The sequence below is a fragment of the Pan troglodytes genome, chromosome 5 (assembly GCF_028858775.2).
Source record: "Pan troglodytes isolate AG18354 chromosome 5, NHGRI_mPanTro3-v2.0_pri, whole genome shotgun sequence".
NCBI classification, from domain to species: Eukaryota; Metazoa; Chordata; class Mammalia; order Primates; family Hominidae; genus Pan; species Pan troglodytes.
The window spans coordinates 37,719,069-37,743,094 of record NC_072403.2 but is presented as its reverse complement, the minus strand read 5'-3'; the positions used below and the strand labels follow the sequence as shown (position 1 = coordinate 37,743,094).

The following is a 24,026-nucleotide window of genomic DNA, read 5'->3' as shown; positions in this document are numbered from 1 at the left end:
GGGACCAGAAATAAGGATCCAGCTCACTCCCCTGTTGATTGTGTGTTATGGTGCAGAGTCCAGCCACTGTTTATCCAGTGGGGTCTCTGACCTGCCTTCCTGTAGCTCTTGGAGTCATTCTGGCCTCCCCCTCCCCCAAGGCCAGCCCTACCTGGCCTCCAGATAGAGGCATTGACAGATGTGGAAACCATTGATTTTTTATTAATTTCATAACTGGGAAATTCCATGTGAAAGTGAAACAAGCATGAGTCAAGTCAACCAGGGAAGGAATTTGGGGACAGGCCAAGGAGCGGGAGGTGGGGCAGCGAGGCAGTCCTGCTGGTAGGAGCCCTGAGGATTTCCCAGCTTGTGTGTGCTGCCTCTGGCATCCTAGAGACCTGGATTTACTCAGCTAGGAGAGAGGATGGATCACAGGGTCTAAGGGTGGCCATTCAGAGGTAGAAGATGGAGGGGCGGCAGATTCTGGCAGGGCAGCAGAGGGCTCAGTGGCCATGGCTAGAGGGGTAAAAAATTCAGGACATCCCCCAGGTGCTGCCTCAGCCAGGGCTGCATGCGGAAGAGATTGATGTGAAAGTCTCGTGGCGGCGGGACCTTGCTACGAGGGGCCCTTTTGCGGGAGTTTTTGTCAGCAGAGCCAAGGCAGGGGTTGTAAAGACCCCAGCTCACCAGACCCACCTGGAGAAAAGGAGAGAACTGGCTGGGAGGCTGCCACAGCCCCAACTGTAAGCCCCAACCTCCCTAGATCCCTCAAAGGCCTCCCTCATCCCCCCAACAAGGCTGAGATCCTGTAACCCCTGGGTCCTGCAAGCTTCTACCTTCTCACCTGAAAAAACCTGAATCTCCGCTCAAGGAAAACTGCTCCCCCAGATTCTCCTGCCAGCAAAGGGTGACAGGAGACAGTGTCATCTAGGGCAGTGGACTGGTGTTCTGGCATGCATGCTGGCCACAGAGACACAGGTGGCCTTCCCCTTGGGAATCCAGGCATGGTGAGGGACTCACCCTTGCAGGGACTCTCATCCTCCTGGGTCCCACTGCATAGGAACTGGTCTGTCACCACCTCCCTGACATCTGTCAAGTTGGGGAACATGGTTTTTTCTTGGGAGACAACCTCGGCACAGCTTGTCCACTGCAGCAGGGGTGGAACCAGAGAGAAGGGTAGAATAAGCAGACCCGGGTGGGTGCAGTGGCTCACGCCTGTAATCCCAGCACCTTGGGAGGTTGAGGCAGGCAGATCACTTGAGGTCAGGAGTTCAAGACCATCCTGGCCAACATGGCGAAATCCCGTCTCTACTAAAAATACAAAAATTAGCTGGTGTGGTGGTGGGCACCTGTAATCTCAGCTACTCGGGAGGCTGAAGTAGGAGAATCGCTTGAACCCAGGAGGCAGAAGTTGCAGTGAGCTGAGGTCGTGCCACTGCACTCCAGCCTAGGAGACAGAGCAAGACTCCATCTCAATAACAACAAAAAAAGAATAAGCAGACCCAGGGACACCTAGCAGGTTTGTGAGGCTTGGGAGGAGGGGTGACCCGCATCAGAGAGAGAAAGCAGCCAGACCTGGAGAAGGAAGAGAGACATTCTGGGAGCTGTCACAGGGGGATCCCAGCATCCCCAACCTGAGACCCTCACCTCCACTCCCATCTTAAGGTTAATGTTCAGTTTGCTCCCATTCAAGGCGACAAAATGAGCAGGAACACTCTGTTTGTTCAGCAGTTCATTCTCTACAGTCAAGAGAAGGGGATGTTGGTGCTGGTCCTTTTACCCAGAATCCAGGTTCCTGGCTTGGGGACTGCAGCCTAGTCCTTCTTATCACCCCCAAACCCCGGCCCCAGCTCTCAAGCACCATAAGTCCCAGCACTCACCATGGTCCCTACAGGTGCTGCCTTGAGGTCTCCGCAGAGCCAGATTGGCCTCCATCGTGCAGGGAAGGCAGATGGGCCTGGGGAGAAGAGCAAGGGTCACACCAGCCTGTCCCCAGTATCTCTTCCAGGGATCTCCAGAGCACTCTTCCCTGCAGGGCACCCTCCCATCCCAGACTCCAGGCACCTGGCATGGGTGGACATCTTTACTTTCTGGGCCAGCTTCAGCAGAGCTATGTCATCACCATAGAACTCCAGGATTCCCTGGTTCTTTTTGGCAAAGACATCAAACCCTGGGGAGATCACCGCCTTCTCAATAAGGAATTCTTTGCCCCACCGGGATTTGGGGTCTCCTGGAAATGATACACTAGATTAGGCTAGACCAGGGCTCCTGCAGGGGCCAGAGGCTGGGTGAGGTGGTAGGATCTGTGGCTTCAGGATCAGGAGGCTGGTGCATCCCCTGCCTTACCCACATTGACCCTCCACAGGGAGTGGTCGTTGCCATCGCGGAAGCAATGAGCTGCTGTCAGGACCCATTGGTCGGAGATGAGGGCCCCCCGGCAGGTCTCTTGGCTCTTGGGCTGCAGGGGAACAGGTGATTTTCAGAGATTGCAGTATGTCTGGCCCATGGCCGCTTTCACCTCTGGAATCCAAGCCCTGCCCCTCCTTCCTGGTACCTTAATAGTGACATGCCAGGGTGTCCTCTCCTGGTCAGAGGCGTTTGCTGACATGTTCCCCACCCCGCAGATGGTGTCTGTGAGCTTGGAGACATCTGTGGGTGTGAGGATCAGATGGGGAAGGAGGCAAGTGAGGGGCACTGTGTCTAGGTTCCCAATACGGGCCTCTGGCGGGCTCCTCACCGTCCTCCCCACACCAAGGAGGGCAAAGCTCACTCACCCAGCATATGTTCAAAGACCTGGTGCAGAGCCTTTGTGTCCTGCAGAATGAAGGCATGCCTCTCACCATCCTTCTTGGACCCTAGCTCATTCAGTTCTCTCCAGTCCACATCCAGCTTGCCCACCCCGATGGCATAGATGTCTGGTGGGGAAGAGGGAAATCACCAGACTCCTGTGGCTTTGGGGCTACCCCATGAGACAGGAGGCTGTCATCTGAAACTCACTGTGTCCAATCAAGACCTACATGAGCTGGACCCCTGCGTCCTCCCCACTGCTACCTGTCTGCCTTCATTTCCTGCCACTCCCTGCCCTTCACTCTCCTGCAGCACACAGCCTCTTTGAAGTTCCTCAAATCCATAGGCATGGTCACACCTCAGGCCCTTTGCCCAGCTGTGCCTCTGCCTAGTTCACTCCTCCCCACCAGACTTCCACATGGCTCACTTTCGTACCTTTTTAAGTCTTGGCTCAAATGTCACCTTCTCAGTGAGGCCTTCCCTGGTCTTCCTGTCTAAAACTGCAATGCCCCAGACAAACTTTCATCCCCACTTTGGGAGGCAAGGTGGGAGGATCCCTTGAAGCCAGAAGTTTGAGACCAGCCTGGGCAACATGGCAACACCCCTTAGCTTGTGTCACCTACCACCTGCTGGGTTCTATGGTTTTCTTATCCTGTTTATTCCCTGTAATGGTGGAATTGTGTCCCCCAGAAAGATGTGTTCAAGTCCTAATCCCCAGTATCTGTGACTTTATTTGGAAAAAGGGTCTTTGCGGATGTAATCAAGTTAAGATTAAGTCATACTAGATTAGGGTGAGCTCTAATCCAATGACTGAGGTCCTTATAAGAAGAGGTAAGCCAGAGCCAGGCGTGGTGGCTCACACCTGTAATCACCAGGAGGCGGTGGTTGTGGTGAGCCAAGATCGTGCCATTGCACTCCAGCCTGGGCAACAAGAGCAAAACCCCGTCTCAAAAAAAAAAAAAAAGAAGAAGAGGTGAGCCGGGCACGGTGGCTCACACCTGTAATCGCAGCACTCTGGGAGGCTGAGGCGGGCAGATCACGAGGTCAGGAATCCAAGACCAGCCTGAACAACATGGTGAAACCCTGTCTCTACTAAAAATACAAAAATTAGCCAGACATGCTGGCACACACCTGTAATCCCAGCTACTCAGGAGGCTGAGGCAGGAGAATCGCTTGAACCCGGGAGGCGGATGTTGCAGTGAGCCGAGATTGCACCACTGCACTCCAGCCTGGGCAACAGAGCAAGACTCCATCTCAAAAAAAAAAAAAAAAAGTGAATTGGCTGGGCATGGTGGTGACTCATGCCTGTAATCCCGGCAGTTTTTTTGAGGCGAAGGCAGGCAGATCGCCTTGAGGCCCGGAGTTTAAGACCAGCCTAGCCAACATGGCAAGACCATGTCTGTACTAAAAATACAAAAATTTGCCGGGCATGGTGGCACATGCCTGTAATCCCAGCTTCTTGGGAGACTGAGGCACGAGAATCCCTTGAACCCAGGAGGCAGAGGTTACAGTGAGCCGGGATCCCGCCACTGCACTGCAGCCTGGGCTCCTGGGTGACAGAGCGAGACTCTGTCTCAAACAAATGAACAGAAAAAGAAGAAAGGAATTTGGACACAAAGACACAGGTAGTGGGTCTCCTATCTATATAAGAGAACAGCACGTAATGACACAGAGGCACACATAGAAAAGAAGACGAGTTGAAGACAGAGGCAGAGAATGGGTTTATGCTGCTGCAAGCCAAGGTTGGAGCTGCCGGCAGCCGGAAAAGGCAGGAAAGAATTCTTCCCAAGAGCCTTCTGAGGAAGCGTGGCCCTGCCAACACCTTGATTTCAGACTTCTAACCTCCAGAACTGTAAGAAAAAGAAATTCTGTGTTCTAAGCCACCCAGGTTTGTGGTACTTTGGTAAGTACTTTTAAATGACTGAATGAATAGAAAGAACTCAGAACATAACATGGAAACTAAACCTCAGATCTGGTCTTCCTCTGTAAAAGGTAGCATCTGGGAGAAGGGCCTAAAGCCACGTTTTCCCACTGGAGGCCCTGGACCCACACAACAGGCCGCGCCTGTCCTCCGACTGTGGTGCCAGTCAGAACTGCCCTCAGACAGACCACAGAGTCTACTCCTCTCCCAGCCTTTGCACCCCTTGTGGCCCATTTTTGCTCTCAGAGAGCCCCGCGTTGTGTGTAAAAAGCAAGGTGCTTAGGTGGACCAAGAGATCTTCAGCCAGGAGGCAATCTGGCAATGGCCCAGATAGAAACAGTTACAGTTGGAGCTAGACAACGATCGTGCCTTGTGCGTTTTCTTTGACTATTTTCGTTTGGTTTCCTGCTTATTTTCAATAAAATGTTTTTGTAGCATTTGACCTTGGCCCAGTGATGCTAAGGAGGAAGGGAGTGGGCTTTAAATTTTGTCTTCCTTGGGCCAGAGTTTTAAAGAGGAATCAGCTTACCCCTGAGGGCCAGGTGATGGGGGAGGGGGCAGTGTGAATGGAAAGGAGAGGAGCTAAGGGGAAGATGAAAGGTTGGGGCTCAAAACCAGCTGCCCTCCCTGTCTGAGCATCTCTCTCTGAAATTACTTTCTGATCAAAGGTCAGTGCAATTTGTGTTTAGTCTGAACCTGAGGAATTGTTCCTTTAGAGGCTGCAACTGCCAAAGCCTTAGTTAGCCAGCTGTGCTGCTGAAAGAGAAACCACCAGGGACATTCCCTAGAGGGAATCGAGGTCCCTTCTTCCTGGAAAGTTTCCTGAAACATGAGATGCTGATGATGATGATGATGATGATGATAACGACGACGGTCGTGGTCATGGCTAACATATGCTGGGCATTTTTCTGTGCCAGGCAGGCAGTGTTTGTCTGAGCATCTTCCCCTGTCAGCTTGTGAGCTGGGTCCTAGTACTACTCCCCTTTTGCAGATGAAGAAACTGCCCATGGCCACAGCCCACTGAAGATGAAACCAAGTTTCTCTGTCTAAAGCTGTTGATTAAAAATAATAATTAAAAAATTAAAAATTGGCCAGGCACAGTGGCTCACGCCTATCTGTAATCCCAGCACCTTGGGAGACCAAGGCAGGCGGATCACTTGAGGCCAGGGGTTTGACACCAGACTGCCAACATGGTGAAACTCTGTCTCTATTAAAAATGCAAAAATGAGCCGGGCATGGTGGCACACACCTGTAATCCCAGCTACTCTGGAGGCTGAGGCAGGAGAATCATTTGAAGCCAGGACGTGGAGGTTGCAGTGAGTTGAGATTGAGTCACTGCACTCCAGCCTGGGCAACATGGCAAGATTCTGTCTCAAAAAAAATTTAAAAATTAATTTTAAAAAATTTGTGAAGATGGGCTGAACATAGTGGCTCATACCTGTAATCCTACCACTTTGGGAAGCTGAGTTGAGGGGATCACTTGAAACCAGGAATTTGAGGCTGCAGTAAGCTATGATTGCACCACTGCACTTCATGGTGGCATGGTGGACATCGTTACTTTCTGGACCAGCTTCTGGGCCGGCATGGGTGGACATCTTTCCAGGAATATACCCTGAGTGTCAGTGAGACACTGTCTTAAAAAAAAAAAAAAAAAGAAGAAGGTAAGGTTGAGACCATGGGCAGTAGTTTGACCCCAGACTCTTCAACATGAGTTGCCTTTGTACAGAACAAGGCAGAGATAAAACCATGTGGCTCTGGACCATAGCTAAGATGCTGGGATCCCTGGCTGAAGATCTCGTGACCTCTGCAGGAGCAGAACAAATGTGGTGGCAGTGGCAGGGGCTCACCCAGATAGTCATTCCTCTTCTGGTTGATGTTCAGGATCTCTCTGATATGGTCAACAGCTGTCTTGGGAGAGCCGCCCATATTGGACTTTCCTAGAACAAAGAGAATAAAGAATTCTTCTAGGTAATATCAGGATTTCCCCAGGCCCTGGAAGAGTAGGAAAGCATTTAGCCTGGGAACCTCAACATTTACATTGCCTGTAAGAGCTTCAAAATATACTTTTAGGCTGGGCATGGTGGCTCACACCTGTAATCCTAGCACTTTGGGAGACCGAAGCAGGCGGATTGCCTAAGCTCAGGAGTTCCAGACCAGCCTGGGCAACATGGTGAAACCCTGTCTCTACTAAAACCACAAAAAATTAGCCAGGTGTGGCCGGGCATGGTGGCTCATGCCTGTAATCCCAGCACTTTGGGAGGCCAAGGCAGGTGGATCACCTGAGGTTGGGAGTTTGAGACCAGCTTGACCAACATGGAGAAACCGCACCTCTACTAAATATACAAAATTAGCCGGGTGTGGTGGCACATGCCTGTAATCCCAGCTACTCAGGAGGCAGGAGAATCGCTTGAACCTGGGAGGCGGAGGTTGCGGTGAGCCGAAATCGCGCCATTGCACTCCAGCCTGGGCAACAAGAGTGAAACTCCATCTCAAAAAATAAAAATAAAAATTAGCCAGGCATGGTGACACATGCCTGTAGTCCCAGCTAGTCTGGAGGCTGAGGCACGAGAATTGCTTCAGCCTGGGAGGCAGAGGTTGCAGTGAGCCGAGATCACACCACTGTAGTCCAGCCTGGGCAATAGAGTGAGACCCTGTCTCAAAAAAATAAATAAATAAATATATATATATATATATATATATATATATACACACACACACACACTTTTACTGAAATGTTCTACATTCCAGGCACCAGGCCAGGTGCTTCCTATACTTTAACTCATTTAATTCTCATGAAACCCCAGGTAGAGTGGGTATCCTCATTTTATAAACTAAGTCCTGGAGGAACTGTGTAATTTGGACAATAGCAAGAGGCAAATGACAAGGCCAGATCCACTACAGACTGTTCCTTGCATCCGTGCCCTTCGACATTCCTGCTCAAGAGCCACGTTTCCTCATCTATCTCCAAGTTACCTCCCAGATGGTAACAAGAGCTAACACAGAGCACTTTCACACAGGCAACTTAAATAGCTTTCCATAAAAATTGTGTCAGGAAAGGAGGACAGCCATCATGATCATCATTGCTGTCATTGTGGTTACGGTCATCATCATCAACACTAATTCTATTTATTTATTTATTTTATTTTGAGACAAGGTAGGATCTTGGTCTGTCACCCAGGCTGTAGTGCAGTGGCATGATCTTGGCTCACTGCAACCTCTGCCTCCCGGGTTCAAGCAATTCTCCTGCCTCAGCCTCCCAAGTAGCTGGGATTACAGGCGCCTGCCACCACACCCAGCTAATGGTTTTGTATTTTTAGTAGAGACGGGGTTTCACCATGTTGGCCAGTCTGATCTCAAACTCCTAACCTCAAGTGATCCACCCGCTTTGGCCTCCCAAAGTGCTGGGACTACAGGCATAAGCCACCACACTGGCCCTATTTTATAAATAAGAAACTGGGCCAGGTGTGGTGGCTCATGCCTGTAATCCCAGCACTTTGGGAGGCTGAGGCAGGAGGATTGCTTGAAGCCAGGAGTTTGAGATCAGCTGGGCAACATAGCAAGGCCCCATCTCTAAAAACAAAAACAAAACGGGGGCCCAAAGTGGCAGGCAGAGGGAGAATCAGAATTCAGGGCTTCTGACCCCATATTGGTGCCCCTTCCACTATTCCAGACACACTCAGAGACCGTGATACCCACCATCTGTCAGAAGGATGATGGCATGTCGGATTTCCTGCCAGGCCATCGTTTCCATGCCGAGGAGTCGCATTTGGTTGTTCATCATGAGATAGACACTGTTTAAGGCCGCATAGGTGTTAGTCCCAGTTCCATTTTCATGATCTGGAATATGCCAAAAGGAAGGACTCTCTTAGAAACTTCCCACCTACCACCTAGGGGTAGGGAATCACTCTATTCCCCCAATTATTGGAAATGCAATTTTTTTTTTTTTTTTGAGAGAGTCTCACTCTGCCACCCAGGCTAGAGTGTAGTGGCGTGATCTTGGCTGACTGCAACCTCCACCTCCCCAGTTCAAGTGATTCTCATGCCTCAGTCTCCCAAGTAGCTGGGATTACAGGTGCCGGCCACCATGCCCAGCTAATTTTTTGTATTTTTAGTAGAGATGGGGTTTCACCATGTTGGCCAAGCTGGTTTCCTGACCTCAAGTGATCCGCCCATCTCAGCCTCCCAAAGTGCTGGGATTACAGGCATGAGCCACTGCACCCGGCCTGGAAATGCAATTTATCGATTGTTTTGATAAACTCAGACATTTGCCATTCAGATAGAGATGTGGCATCATTGCTTATTCAAACTTTAAAAGCCTTTCCACCTTAGAAATGTTCATTGCATAGGGCCGGGCAAGGTGGCTCACGCCTGTAATCCCAGCACTTTGGGAGGCTGAGGTGGGCGGATCACAAAGTCAGGATCACGAGACCAGCCTGACCAACACAGTGAAACCCCGTCTCAACTAAAAATATGAAAAATTAGCCAGGCATGGTGGCAGGTGCCCGAAATCTCAGCTACTCGGGAAGCTGAGGCAGGAGAATTGCCTGAACCCTGGAGGCAGAGGTTGCAGTGAGCCAAGATCGTGCCACTGCACTCAAGCCTGGGTGACAGTGCGAGACTCCGTCTCAAAAAAAAAAAAAAGAAGAAGAAAAAAAAAGAAATGTTCATTGCATAACCCCAATCCAAGACCACACTAAAGTCCCAAGATTCAAAGATGAGGTTTCCAAAACCTTGAGTGGCTTCAGCCATTTGCTAAGTGCCAACCAGGCACTTTACATGGTATATGGGTGGCTAATGACATGGGGAGATGGCAGTGTGCAGCCATGCAAACCAGACAGTGTGGTTTTGGCAACTGGAAGGAATTGAAGACCTGCACAGTGTCTTTGGACCTGCAGCATCTTAGAATGAGCTATGAGCTGGGGGCAGCTGGACTCCCCCACCATAACCCTGGACGTTGAAACTACCCCAGACTCGTGGGACTCAGGTGCCACCAAGAGGCCTCACTCTCTTTCTAACTCATCCAGAATTTGTTTGCAGGCCCTGAGAGGGTCCATCTTCTCCTCTCTCATCGCCATCATGTGATGACACCCGTACCTTTATAGTTGGCATTTTCCAGGCTGCTGATCACCTCAGTCATATCCCGGGAGTTGTCGTTCAGGACAGACATGAGGACTCTGGGCTCTGAGGCAAAGGTGATAATGGCAACACTCACATTGATCTCAAAGCTGAAGATCTGTGCGGGGCAAGTGAGAGGCAGCGTAAAGGGCCCTGAAGCCAAAGGGGAGATGGTAAGAGAGCAAACAAAGGGCCCTGGAGGAGGCAGAGAAACTGGAGTGAGACCGACAGAGGCAAGGACCAGGGGAGACACTAGGAAATGGCTGTTAGGAAGAAGCTAGGGGCTGGGCGCGGTGGCTCATGCCTGAATCCCAACACTTTAGGCAGGTGGATCACCTGAGGTCAGGAGTTCGAGACCAGCCTGACCAACATGGCAAAACCCATCTCTACTAAAAATACAAAAATTAGCCTGGTATGGTGGCAAGCACCTGTAATCCCAGCTACTCAGGAGGCTGAGGCAGAAGAATCACTTGAACCCAGGAGGCAAAGTTTGCAGTGAGCTGAGATCGCACCACTGTACTCCAGCCTGGGTGACAGAGACTCTATCTCAAAAAAATAATAATAATAATAATAAAAATAAGAAACAGCAGCAGCTAAGGAAGAAACCTTTGTTGAACATCTTTCTCTTTGACAGACCCTCTTCACTCAACCCTGTGAGGGGGCATGATGACCCCTATTTTATGGATAAGGAAATTGAGGCATGTTGCCTTGTCCCCCTTCCCCCATCACACCATGAGGAGGAGGTGGAAGTGGGATCTGAATGTGTCACATGATTCTCAATCACTGCTCCAACTGGTGTGTGTTGCCGCCTCGCAGTGCAATGAGTTACTTAATTTTGAGTCCCAAGAGAGCACAGAAACTGCCCTCTTTAAAATGTAGCTGGGAGGGAAAACCATCTATAATGTTACATGAAGTATTGTGAAAAGCACAATTACAAAACAAAGTTCTGGCGAGGAACTTAAACCAGTGGCTTCCAAACTTCTATCACACATATTGTATTTTATTTTATTTTATTTTATTTTATTTATTTTTTTGAGACAGAGTTTTGCTCTAGTTGCCCAGGCTGGAGTGCAATGGCGTGATCTCAGCTCACTGCAACCTCCACCTCCCGGATCCAAGCGATTCTCCTGCCTCATCCTCCCAAGTAGCTGGGTTACAGGCGTGCGCCATCACACGTGGCTAATTTTGTATTTTTAGTATAGACAGGGTTTCATCATGTTGGTCAGGCTGGTCTCAAACTCCTGACCTCAAGTGATCCACCTGCCTCGGCCTCCCAAAGTGTTGGGATTACAGGCACTAGCCACCATGCCCAGTCTATCACACACATTTTAAAGCCTGCACAAAATGTTGAAGTTTTAAAAGGAAATTATTAAATATTAAATTATTAATCTGATTTAAATTATTCCACAGGGGCACCAGTATTTTTCTGCCTCACTCCTGTGGGTTATCTCACTACCTTTCTGTGGAGACCACTGTTCTAGATGATGAATTCCTGGAAAGTAAGACCTCAGCCTTTCCATCTTTGCTGTCCCCCAGCCCCAGCACAGTGTCCCAACAGTGCTTGTGGAATAAAAATTATGATTGTATAAATTGAATTCATGATTCCTACATGGCATGAGTATAATCTGAGAAGACTTCTTGGAGGAGGTGGGCTGTGAGTGGGGTTCTGAGGAGGGGAAGGAGACAGAGAGAGATAGTGAGCACAGGAAGGCCTCTGCTGCAGGCAGACTCCTGATTCCTGACCCTGTCCACCATGAGGGAGGCGCTCTCCTTGAAGATGAGAAAGTCATTTTCCGACACACTCTGCGAACAGTCCAGGAGCAGGTAGAGGTTCAGATGACCAGAGCGCTGGATTTGGATTTTACGGCCCAGGCTTTCTGGAGAAATGTGGAAGGGGAGGATTCAGATCCCCACCTCCTTCCTGCGCTCTCGCCAAGCAGGTCCAGCTTCTCTGCCTCCCTCCCTTTCAGTGGCTGAGCCCACCAAGGCTCCTGGCCTCCAGGAAGCTTGCATCCTCCCTTGCTCCGGCCCAGATCCAGCACCCTGCTCAACCAGAAACCCCACCTCAAACACTCACCCTTTGTCTTCTGGGTGGGATTGGTGGCCCCAAGCATGTGGGAGAAGGAAGTGCCCAGGGCAGGGGCCACGTCCTCAGGGAAGTCATAAGAGTAGGGTTCTGTGGGGAGAGCCACACAGGAGTCAGCCGGGGCAGTGGCCGGGTGTGCCGGGGAATCTCAGGAGGGCAGGGCAGCTACTCACGGCGGCAGATGGGCTCCGTTCCACTCCAGACCCCGTTGCCCTGGCACTCCCGCTCCGAAGACCCCGTGAGCACAAGATTTGAGGAGCAGCGATAGCGGACCTTGTCCCCATGACCAAAGCGGGAGCCTGTCCGCACTGCGCCCAGTGAAATGCCTGGGTTGGGGCAGTGGCCAGCTGCGAGTGAACAAAGGAAGGCAGAGGTGAGTAGCCCCCTCCCATCAGGCTCTGCCTCCTCAGCGGCCTCAGTTGCCAGCAGAAGCTTCCCAGTTCCAACCCAGGGATGCACCCATGTCTGTCCCAGAGCCCCCAGAGACCCAGGGAAGAAGCCAGCTGATGGTCCCTCCACTCCTTCAGAGAACATTTATATTTCATAAACCACAGTGAGGCATCCCTACACACCCATCAGAATGGCTAACACTGAAACAACAGGTAATTCCAAGTGTTGGAGGGGATGCAGAGTGACTGGCACTCTGTTACCTTGCTGGCATGTACGTGGGTGAAACTTTCTCAGCCTCTACTACAACTAAACATATGCCAGCCTGTGATGTGACAATTCCACATTTAGATCATTTACTCAAGAGAAGCAAGTGCATACATGTACCAAAATCACATGCAAGAATGTTCCTAGAGCTTTACTCCTAATGGCCCCAAACTGGAAATAATCCAAATGTCCATCAGGAGGGGAATGGATAAATTGTAATATACCCATATAATGGAATACTACACAGCAATAAAAAAGAACAAAGTACTGATACACACAACAGCATGGATAAATCTCAGGCAGAATATAGAACAAGGGATGCCAGAAGCAACAGACCACATCCCGCATGATTCCATTTACAGGAAATGTAAGCACAAGGTACCTAGTCCATGGAGACAGAGGTCAGAAGAGCAGTTACCTTGTGGGAGAGGACAAGAGGGAAACTCATTCTATCTTGGGTGGTGATTAGATGAGTGGATGCATTGTAACAAATCATTGAGCTGAATAGTTAAGATTTGTACATTTTACAATAGGTAAATTATGCCTCAATTTTAAAATAAGTTAGAGTCACGTCTAATAATTCAAGCATTACTTATCACAATCTTACCAGGCATCTACTTCACCCTCCTACAGAATAAATGGCCATTTGCCAAAACCCAAGGGCATGAGTGGGGATCCATGGTCTGGGCCACTAGGTGAAGGTGGTCCTGCCATCTTGTGGACTCCGTGTCTTCTGTATAATGTGCTAAGAACCATGATCCAAGAAGCTCCCAAACCCACAGGCAAATGCAGCTCCAGGGAATCCTAGGAGCCCTACTTCTGCCAAGCAGAGCCCCTCACCATTCACAGGGGCAGCAATAACCATGACAAAAGTGCTTATGGCCAGGCATGGTGGTGCATGCCTGCATTCCCAGCTACTGAGGAGGCTGAGGTAGGAAGATCACTTGAGCTCAGGAGTTTGAAGCCAGCCTTGGCAACACAGCGAGATCCTGTCTCTTAAAGAAACAAAAACAAGGCTGGATGCCATGGCTCACGCCTGTAATCCCAGCACTTTGGGAGGCCAAGGTGGGCAGAATCCCCTGAGGTCAGGAGTTTGAGACCAGCCTGGCCAACATGGAGAAACCCTGTCCCTACTAAGAATAGAAAATTACCGAGGCATGGTGGCGCATGCCTGTAATCCCAGCTTCTTGGGAGGCTGAGGCAGGAGAGTCACTTGAACCCGGGAGGCAGATGTTGCGGTGAGCTGAGATTGCGCCATTGCACTCCAGCCTGGGCAACAAGAGCTAGACTCCGTCTCAAAAAAAAAAAAAAAAAAAGTGTACATGGCATTTATCAGATTCCAGGGGCTGTTTTTTTTGTTTTTTGTTTGTTTGTTTGTTTGTTTTGAGACAGAGTCTCACTCTGTCACCCAGGCTGGAGTGCAGTGGCACGATCTCGGCTCACTGCAACCTCTGCCTCCCAGGTTCAAGTGATTCTCCTGCCTCAGCCTCCTGAGTAGCTGGGATTAACCACGCCCAGCTAATTTTTGTATTTTTAGTATAGACGAGGTTTCACCACGTTGACCAGGCTGGTCTCAATCTCCTGACCTCAGGTCATCCACCCACCTCGGCCTCCCAAAGTGCTGGGATTACAGGCGTGAGGCACCGAGGCTGGCATTTTTTTTTTTTTTTGAGACAGAGTCTTACTCTGTCACTCAGGCGGGAGTGCAATGATGCAATCTCGGCTCACTGCAATCTCCACCTCCTGGTTCAAATGATTCTCCTGCCTCAGCCTCCTGAATAGCTGGTATTACAGGCATGTGCCACCGCACCCAGCTAATTTTTGTATTTTTACTAGAGACGGGGTTTCACCATGTTGGCCAGGCTGGTCTCAAACTCCTGACCTTCTGATCCACCCCCCTTGGCCTCCCAAAGTGCTGGGATTACAGGCGTGAGCCACCGCACTCCAGGGCTGTTGTATATGCTTACTAATGTCAACTCATTTAATCCAGATGGCAATATCATGAGGTCAGCACTCACTATCCTTGTTTTACAGATGGGAAAACTGAGGGCTAGAAAGGTTAAATAGCCTTCCCAAAGTCTGTCAAAGTCAGAGTAGGGCTTGGAACCCAAACCTGGCTTTAAAGGCAAGGCATTAAAGCACAGTACTTGACTCTCTCCCAGCATATCTTCCCTACAACAATCTGTGGGGCCTGAATATGAAGTCTTGCTTTGAGGCACTTAGAAAAGCCAGGCAGAGTGTGTGGAGGCTTTATGCTACATCTGAAGCTTAGCACCAGCTGCCTGGGGCCTGGCCCTTGCAGACTTGTGATGTGTGACCTGTAGACCTCAATTTACCAAAATCCAGGAATATTATTATGGCACACTGAACAACAGACCCCTATCCCCACAGAGGCTTCCTGGATGCACATTGGGCCCCAGGGTTCCCCAGGAGACCCCAGCCCCCTGTGTAGCCCATCAGCCAGAGAACTCACCCCCATTATCACACACAGCTGTTTCTCCATCCCACATGCCGTTGGGGCGACACTGACGCACAGGCGAGCCCCGCAATATGAAGCCATCCTCACACTCGAAGCTCACATTGCCACCCACGGGGTAGGACCCCAGCCGTGGGGTATAAATGCCATTCTCAAAGGAGACAGGGGCTGGACAGCGCACAGCTGGAGAGAGAGGAAGTGGGTGGGGAATATAGGACTGGATGGATAACACCTGGGCTGGGGATTAAGCAGGTGATTTTATGCTGGAATGCATGGGAATGGTCAACTGGCTGTCAAAACACTGAAATATTAGGTTGAAACATGTGAAATTGCTGTTTTTGGCAACTGATTGAATATTGCCAATTTCACAGAGTCTAAGCGAACTGATTGATAAATAGCCACTTCCCTCAGTCTCCTGAGGGCCGTGGCCTCCCCAGACACTCCCCTTGGGATCCTCAGATGTCTAGAGGACTCCAGGACCATTCAGCATCTGTTCTGAATGGTCACTACTAGGCAGTCAATTGTACATAAAAAGTCATCCCTGGCTTTAGTACCCCACAGTCTCCATCAAGACCTGTTCCCAATTCCTTGCTCCTGGCAATTGACATTTTCAGGATATTTTGAAAAGCCCTCTGCAAAAGCAACTTTGCCATCTAGTCAGGTTAAGTCCCACCCTGAGCAACTCCTAAACAAAAGTTCTGGGGTGGCCCCTGGTGTAGCACCCTGAGCAAAGCCCACAGGGAGCCTCACGTTTGCAGACCGCCTTAGACAGAGACCGGGTGGCTCCTGGGGTCTGCCACTGTCCGCTGCTCTTGCACAGCCGTGATGCCGGGGATGGGTACAGGCCCTGGGGGCAGGAGTAGGTGAGAAGGCTCCCAGGAGCCCAGCCATGGCTGAGGGTGAAGGTGCCACCCGAGATATTCACGTTCTGAGGGCAGGAGGGAGCCGAGTCTGCCAGACCTAGAGCCGTGGGAACAAGGAGACAGCAATGGAGAAAGAAGGAAGACACAGATGAGAAAAGGAAAGCAAAAGAGACTGTTTCACACATGGGAATTCAAGCTGGGAGCACCAACCTCACACACAGGACCCTGACGTTCCCCCTTCCCTGCCTCCTACCTGGGTACAGGAACAGCAGGCAAAAAAGAACCATCAGTGGGCCCATGGTGTCCTCCCTAGGGGCAGCGAGAGGTAGAGAGCCGCGGGAGGGAAAAGGTCATCTGACTTCCCGAAAACTAGAGCTGGGTCAGCAGCTGCTTCATTGCTGCCAGAGAAGAAAAACCAGGGAGTGGCAAGGGGGATGGTCTTCTGTTAGGGAAATAATAAGCAGGGATTGGGGACTGAACTGAAGGGTGAAACCTTTGCCCTGTCTCCCTGATGCTAATATACCTATAGGGTCAATAGATCTCCCCCACAGGCTTTGTGTACTGCCCCCACGCTCCACCCACCCATGCGTGCACATGTGCACCATACACGCATGCTCACAAACACGCAGGCAAACACATATTTGGGCTCCTGTGTGCACACATGCACCTTGCTCTTGTGTGAATAGTCTAAAGCACACAAACCCACAAACCATCCAAGATATTGCAAAATATTTCATTTAAGTAAAGTTTTAGTGTTCTTTTGGGTTGTACCAAGTGGGTTTTACTTCCTGAGAGCCTAGAACAGTTCTGTCTTCTTGAAGATAAACTTCCGAGGGGGGTGAAACTAATTTTTTTAGAACTTCTTGATAAATAGGAAGATTGACAATACTTTTTTATTCCCTACAATCCTTCCCCAGAGATAATCTAGGTGGAAAAAATGAAATCAACACTTAGTTTTGGAGACAGGAAAAATGTTTACAACATTTTTACGGAAAGTCTAGTAGATGAAATTCCCAGCTGGCAAAGTAAATACATTTGGGGTTGGTTACTCAAAGGAATAAAACTTTTGGGGGGGCTGGGATATGCCTTTAAATCATAACCTACACTTGTATGAAATGCAGGAAGCAAAGAAACTTGAAGCTAGTGTGTTAGTCTCCCTGACCCACAGAAGTCTTTTCAATACCTTTTTGAACAATGTAGGGTAAAAATAAATAAGACCAATAAAAAAATGAACATGAAACCTCTCTGAAGTGATCATTTAGGTTTGTAAAAACCCTTTTGATTTATAAGTGAGTCCTTAGAGAACTGATTGAACCCAGAAGGTGGAGGTTGCAGTGAGCCAAGATTGTGCCACTGCACTCCAGCCTGGGCAACAGAGTAAGACTACATCTCAAAAAGAAAAAAAAAAAAATAAGACCGGGCACGGTGACTCACGCCTGTAATCCCGGCATTTTGGGAGGCTGAGGCGGGTGGATCATGAGGTCAGGAATTTGAGACCAGCCCGGCCAACATGGTGAAACCCCGTCTCTACTAAAATTACAAAAAATTAGCCGGGTGTGGTGGCAGGGGCCTGTAATCCCAGCTACTCGGGAGGCTGAGGCAGGAGAATCACTTGAACCCGGGAGGCAGAGGTTGCAGTGAGCCGAGATCATGCCACTGCATTCCAGCCTGGGTGACAAGAGCAAGACTCTGTCTCAAAAAAAAAAAAGAGTACAAAAATTGAGACTCCCCTTGGACAGGGCTAAGTGCATGAAAACAAGGACATCCTGGTGTTAGGGACTCCAAAGTGGCTGCTGTGGCAGAGCTGCTAGTGCCTCCCCTGCCCCTCAAGTATCTTTTCTCCCTCCTTCCACAGTAAGAGATGGTTAGGGGAACACACAGTCACCCAGCTAAAGACCATATTTCCTAGCTTCCCTTGCAGCTAGGTAGCCAGGTGACTTGGTTCTGGCTAATGGGATGTTAGTAGAACTTATGTCTGTCATTTCCAAGTTATGTCCCTAAAATAAAAAGGCAGTGTGCCTTTTCTTTTCATGGGCTGGAATATAAACCTAGCGGAGATCCGTCTTCCACCAGGAGGATGAGGGCAACATGCTGGGGATGACAGAGCAAACAGACAGAGGAGCCTGGGTGTCTGACACAGTGTTGATGTCATACCAGCCCTGCACAGCCACTTAGATTGTTACAAGAGAGAAATAAACTATCATAAAGGTGGGGGGTATTTAAGGATGTTCACAAATACTGTGGCCTTGTCTTCTTTCAGTCACATGGTAGGATAGAATTTCCCCGGCCACTTGTTTTAGCCAATAAGATGTGAGTACAAGTGATATGTATCATTTCCTGATGGAAGCTCAATGTAGTCTTCACCCTGCTCTTCCCCTCTGTATGGTAACGTCTGAGATGGTGGCTGCTCCACCAGCCAAGATCCCTGGGTGATATCGAAAGCACAGTACCAGCCGGTCACAGTGGCTCACACCTGTAATCCCAGCACTTTGGGAGGCCGAGGCAGGGGGATCACCTGAGTTCAGGAGTTAGAGACCAGCCTGACCAACATGGTGAAACCCCATCTCTACTAAAAACACAAAAATTAGCTGGGCGTGGTGGCATACGCCTGTAATCCCAGCTGCTCAGGAGGTTGAGGTAGGAGAATCGCTTGAACCCGGGAGGCAGAGATTGCAGTGAGCCGAGATCACACCACTGCACTTCAGCCTGGGTGACATAGGGAGACTCTGTCTCAAAAAAGAAAAAAAAAGCGCAATACTCGGCTGACTCTCAGTGGATAAGTAATATGACCAAAAAATAAACCTTTGTTATTTTAATTCATTGCATTTCTACTAATGCAGGAAAAAAGTACCACCCAATATGTAGGAAATTTAAAAATGATTTATTCTTTCTCATATTGGCCAGAAGGTTCTTCTGCTGATCTTCCGTGCAGCGGCAGTCAGCTAGGGGCTAAGTTCAGTTAACAGTAGGACAGCTGGCCCTTCCTCCCCAGGGTCTTTTATCCCTAGCCCTCATAGCATGGCAGTCTCAGGACAACTTCTGAGGAATCCAAAACAGAAGCTGCAAGGTCTCTCGAGGCCTAGCCCCAAAAGTCACATAACATCACTTCTGCCACATTCTATTGGTCAAAGCAAATCACAAGGTCAGCCCAGATTTAAGACTGGAGGCATAGAATTTACCTCTTGATAGGAGGAATGGCAAAGTCACACGGCAAAGGGGCAGGCACATCAGAATAGGAGAGATAGATGGCTATATTTTGTAAGCCCTCCTATGGCAACAAATATTTCTAGGTTGTTGGTTACCAGAACATAATGAAGTCTAACCTGACTGAACATTCAAATCACTAAACTTTGGGTGCCTTTTAAAGCCATCAAACTAATATGTAACAGCTGCCTTCAAAAGAAAGGGCCTTTCTTTCATGAGTTTTTCCCAGTATTTGTTAAGCCAAATCAACTTGGCACAGTGTGGCAGAATTCATTCTCTCTTCCTGCTTAAGTAATAAAACTCCCAAGTTTTCTGGGCCCACGGAGTATGTTCTTAAGGAGAAGTGTTTACTCCTCGATGTATAAAACTTCTTCCCTTCCCACCAGCTGGAATGTGGACAGAATGGTGGACTTCGGAACAGCCACCTAGATCACAAAATGGAAGACACATGTGGATGATGATAAAGAAACAAAATTAAAGAGGCCCTGCTCTCCAATCCTGTAGAGCTAATAGGATTGACCTGGACCACTTATGCTCAGACCATTTAAGCTGCTGTTATTCTAGCTTGGTTATAACAAAGCCAAACCATGTCTAACTGATATACCTAGCAAGAAATCAATGTGAGAGTCAAAGGCAAACTCAGAGAAGTGTGTTTATTAGGATACACGTTAAACTTCTGTAATAAAGAGACCCTAAAATACAGTAACTTAAATAAGATAGAATTTTGCGGCACTTTCAAATAAGAGCCTCAGAGGCCGGGCGTGGTGGCTCACGCCTGTAATCCCAGCACTTTGGGAGGCCGAGGCAGGCGGATCACGAGGTCAGGAGATCGAGACCATCCTGGCTAACATGGTGAAACCCTGTCTCTACTAAAAATACAAAAAAAAAAAATTAGCTGGGTGCGGTGGCGGCGCCTGTAGTCCCAGCTACTCGGGAGGCTGAGGCAGGAGAATGGCGTGAACCCGGGAGATGGAGCTTGCAGTGAGCGGAGATCGTGCCACTGCACTCCAGCCTGGGTGACAGAGCAAGACTCCATCTCAAAAAAAAAATAAAAATAAAATAAGAGCCTCAGGGTAAGCAGACAAGGCTGAGATGGCGTGTGTGGCCCTGGCTGGCAGAGCTGCTCATCAGCCTCCTTCAGGCCTCCAGCTTCCTTCCATCTGTGGTTCATGCCTTTGGAAATTGTCCTTGTCTGCATGGTTGAAACAGGGTCTCCATCAAGTCTGCCTCCCAACCCGCTCTTCCACTCATATTCCATTGGCAAAAAGTCAGTTATAGTCCACTGTCAGCTCTCCAGGAGGCCCAGTCGAATGTGGAAGGACCATGACCTGACCTGTGGGGCTAAAGATGCCAGACCTTTATTCCCCTCGGCACTCCCGATTAGCTTTTCAGTAGACCCCACCAGATGAGGGCGACCTTGGCTTCTCTATTTCTTGTACCATTCAAAAGCCCAGCAAATGTAACCGTGTTTTCACTCCAGGTAGAGGGAAGCAGGTGAATAATATCTAAAAAAAACAGACGTGCCTCTCCTGCCAGCTTCTTCCATCTTGTCCAAATTTCTTCTTATCAATTCTAGGCTTCTAATATCTGCTTCCAAGGGTACAATTCCAAAGAGCAAAAACCAATACCCCAATTCTGTACTTCATCTCCTAGTCAGAGTTGGATTTTTGCTTTTGGTTTTTTTGGTTTTTTGTTTTTGAGACAAAGTCTTGCTTTGTTGCCCAGGCTGGAGTGAAGCAGTACGATCTCGGCTCACTGCAACCTCCACCTCCTGGGTTCAAGGGATTCTCCTGCCTCAGACTCCCAAGTAGCTGGGATTACAGGCATGTGCTACCATGCCCAGCTAATTTTTGTATTTTTAGTAGAGATGGGGTTTCACCATGCTGGTCAGGCTGGTCTCAAACTCCTGACCTCAGGTGATCCACCTGCCTCTGCCTCCCAAAGTGCTGGGATTACAGGTGTGAGCCACTGTGCCAGGCCCCCTAATCAGAGTTTAAAAATCAGAAACGATGCTCTGATGGCCTCTCAGGATGCCTTATTCTCCCCTGGAGAGCTCAGCACCTTGCAGCTGAAAATTTCTGAGGAAACGTGGCATATAGCAGAGGCCGACCCCACTCTAGTGGCCAGTCTACTCCTTATCCAGTCTGGCCACTTGGGCATGGACTTCGCTGTCATCCTAGGATCTGCCACCCCTCAACCTTCTATGGCAACTGCAGGTCAACCCCCAAATTGGAAAACTAGTCTGGCTTGGCCTGGTTCACAGCCTTAATGTGTGACTTTAGATGGGGATTCAGCATTGCTCTGCAAGCCTCTTGGTGGTTTTAGTGGATCTGTCCTTGCCCCACCATATCCCTTGGGCCTTATCACTGGGGTGCTCCACTGACTTCCAGCTGCAGCATCTCTGTCTCTACCCAAGGATTGTTTTTGGTGTCCCGCACCATCTGTGCACAGAAAGCTGGAAATGACAGAGAATTAAGGCCTTCAACCAATGACTGATTGGTATAAATACTGGGCTCCCTCACCCTGGACCATGGGATAACTCTGCACCACTCCAGGGTTCCTGAGTGGGATTGACCTCCACTCACCCACAATGGTAAATTTGCCTGATAACACACCCTTCATTGACTGCCTTCCTTCTCTATCACACTCCACTACCCATGTTTCTTGCGATCACCTCCAGAATACACTGTCTGCACTGGAACCCTTGTCTCTGGGTCTGCTTCTGGGGGAGGAAGACTTCATATTAGCAGGACATAGTGCCAGACAGTATTTTTAAGTCTTAAATGTAGGTGCTCACTTAATCCTCACAGCAAGCTTATGACACAGGTTCTGTTGTTACTCCCACTTTACAGATGAGGGAACTGAGGCACACAAAGGTTAAGTGAGCTGCCCCAGGTTCATACAGGTACTAAGCAGCAGAGCCGGGATTCAAACCCAGGCAGCATGGCTCCTGGGTCCACACTCATAGCCACCAAGTGGTAGTGCCTCTTCCTCACATCTTCTCTTTAGTGACTGCTGGGAGCAATTTGCGCATCCCTGACGTCTACCCCAGCCCCTTGCATTTCCAAGCCCTCTCTCCCCTAGGCTCTTTCCTCTTGGCACCCCCTCTCCCATAACACCTTCTTCTCCATCCTTCTCAAATCCCTCATCTTCCAGACTCCTACAAGACCTGTCCATGCCATTTCCCACCTTCTAGCTACTTGTGCACTTGTCTCAAGCTCCCCAGAGGAAGAATCCAGGAGTTTTTTTTTTAAACAATGAGCTATCCAAGTAAGGTCAAAGCCAATGCCCTCCCCTGTCCTATTTCCACCCCAAGTAAATAGCATCTTTCAGGTCAGCAACAGAATTGGCTTTGGTTTCTCATCCATTTCTTTTTTAATAAAAATATTTACATTGGGTCAGACCCCACCCATTTCCACACAAAGGCCTCTGCTAAGTTCCTCGGTACACGCACCATCCCCCATCCTAGCAGGCACTGCCTACTAACTTTGAAGTGATTGCCCAACTATGATCTCGAGGAATCTCCACATACATCACCGTTAGAGCCTCAGAAAGGGTTTTGCCCTGCCCCATGGGGCTCCTCCCCATGCCCAGGCTCTTCCAGGGCCCTGGGCCTCAAGGCCACCCTGCAGGCCCAGACACTGGGTTAGACACTGAACCTCCTGTCCTTGTCCATCCATTGCACAAACAATTCCTGAGAATGGAACGAGGAACTAAGGGGTGGGGTAGGGCCTCCCAAGAAACAGAAGGCCTGTCCCTGACCTCCTGTAGGCGCCATATCTCTTTCAGACAAAAACTCAACCTCTAAAGACTCACAGGCCTGGGGTATACCAGGGTGTCCATCTGCCCACACTGCAGCTCTTACCTCAGCCCTCTGAGTTCTCCACTGTCCTTGGGCTGGTGGGGGGCATGGTGCATGTTATCACCCACTTCTTGCTACCCATGAGGGAGACTGCCCTGGGTAACCCAGGTAAGAGGGTGGTAAACACAACTCAGGTGCTCAGGGGTCAGCTGAGGATGGGCCGGGGGAGGGGTGGCCTATGGCTGAATTGCCCTGGCTCCTGTCCTCACCACCCCAACCCCAGCTCTGGGCTTAGCATTGGTGGCAGTGGGGGCCTCACTAGCCTCCTCTGCCCTTTCATTGAAAATTCCTCTCTAATGTTTTCCTTTATCCTGGGGAGTGGGGAGATATTCATCCCCTTCCCAGTTCTGGGTACCAGTCCCCTCTTGCCAAAAGGATAGCCCGGGGCTCACATGGGAGAAGCCTCCTGCCCTCACTCCTCCAGTGCTGCCAAGGGGTGAAGAGGGAACTTGCCCAGTAGAAAGACATACGTTCATGCCTTGCTTTCCTGCCCAACACAAATGAAAGGTTATACCTGAGAAGAGCTCCTCCTGCCCCGTCTCTGGCCCCAGCCCCAGTGTGGTATGAGGAATTCAGGCTTTGACTTAAGACAGCCTGGAACCTCAGGTTTGGCTTGGCAAATTCATTAGCTATTTCGTAGCCTTACTCACCCTGTTTTGTCACCTGTCATCCACAGAACCAACAGCAAAATACACTCCCCTTAAGGTTACCTTTGAGAATTAGGACCATCAAAAGGAGAAGATCGGCTACCCTACAGGTATAAAAGTTACCAGGATATTTGCTTTAGCATTCACTGTTACCAAGAGGAAATGTTTGGAAACTCCCACGTCCATTAATAGGGGACAGACACAGCACATTGTGGTATGGGGACAACTGAATACTACGCAGTCTCTGCAAGCTTAAGGCTTATCTGTGTGTACAGAGCTGAATGTCTCCAGATATATATGTTATATAATATACACTTTTAAACCAGATAGACATTCAGAACTGTATGTATGGGATGCCACCATTTATGCAAAAAAAGGAGGGAAAGAGGATAGTAGCCACATATGCTCTCTGCGTGTATATAATTTCACTGG

The 24,026-nt window shown here is 49.5% G+C and overlaps 1 protein-coding gene across 1 annotated transcript; it reads right to left on the bottom strand.

Moving 5' to 3' along the window:
* Nucleotides 1-181: 181 nt before the first annotated feature.
* Nucleotides 182-16,450, bottom strand: C2 (complement C2). The gene is made up of 18 exons (XM_003311176.5): nt 16,135-16,450; nt 15,769-15,978; nt 15,016-15,201; nt 12,062-12,235; nt 11,880-11,978; nt 11,546-11,679; nt 9,782-9,920; nt 8,384-8,524; nt 6,535-6,624; nt 2,754-2,894; nt 2,534-2,628; nt 2,326-2,437; nt 2,044-2,209; nt 1,860-1,936; nt 1,627-1,718; nt 1,000-1,126; nt 824-873; nt 182-675 (listed from the first exon to the last, which is right to left on the bottom strand). The coding sequence occupies exons 1-18, from the start codon at nt 16,178-16,180 to the stop codon at nt 496-498; spliced, it is 2,259 nt and encodes a 752-aa protein (XP_003311224.1). The 5' UTR covers nt 16,181-16,450; the 3' UTR covers nt 182-495.
* Nucleotides 16,451-24,026: the final 7,576 nt, after the last annotated feature.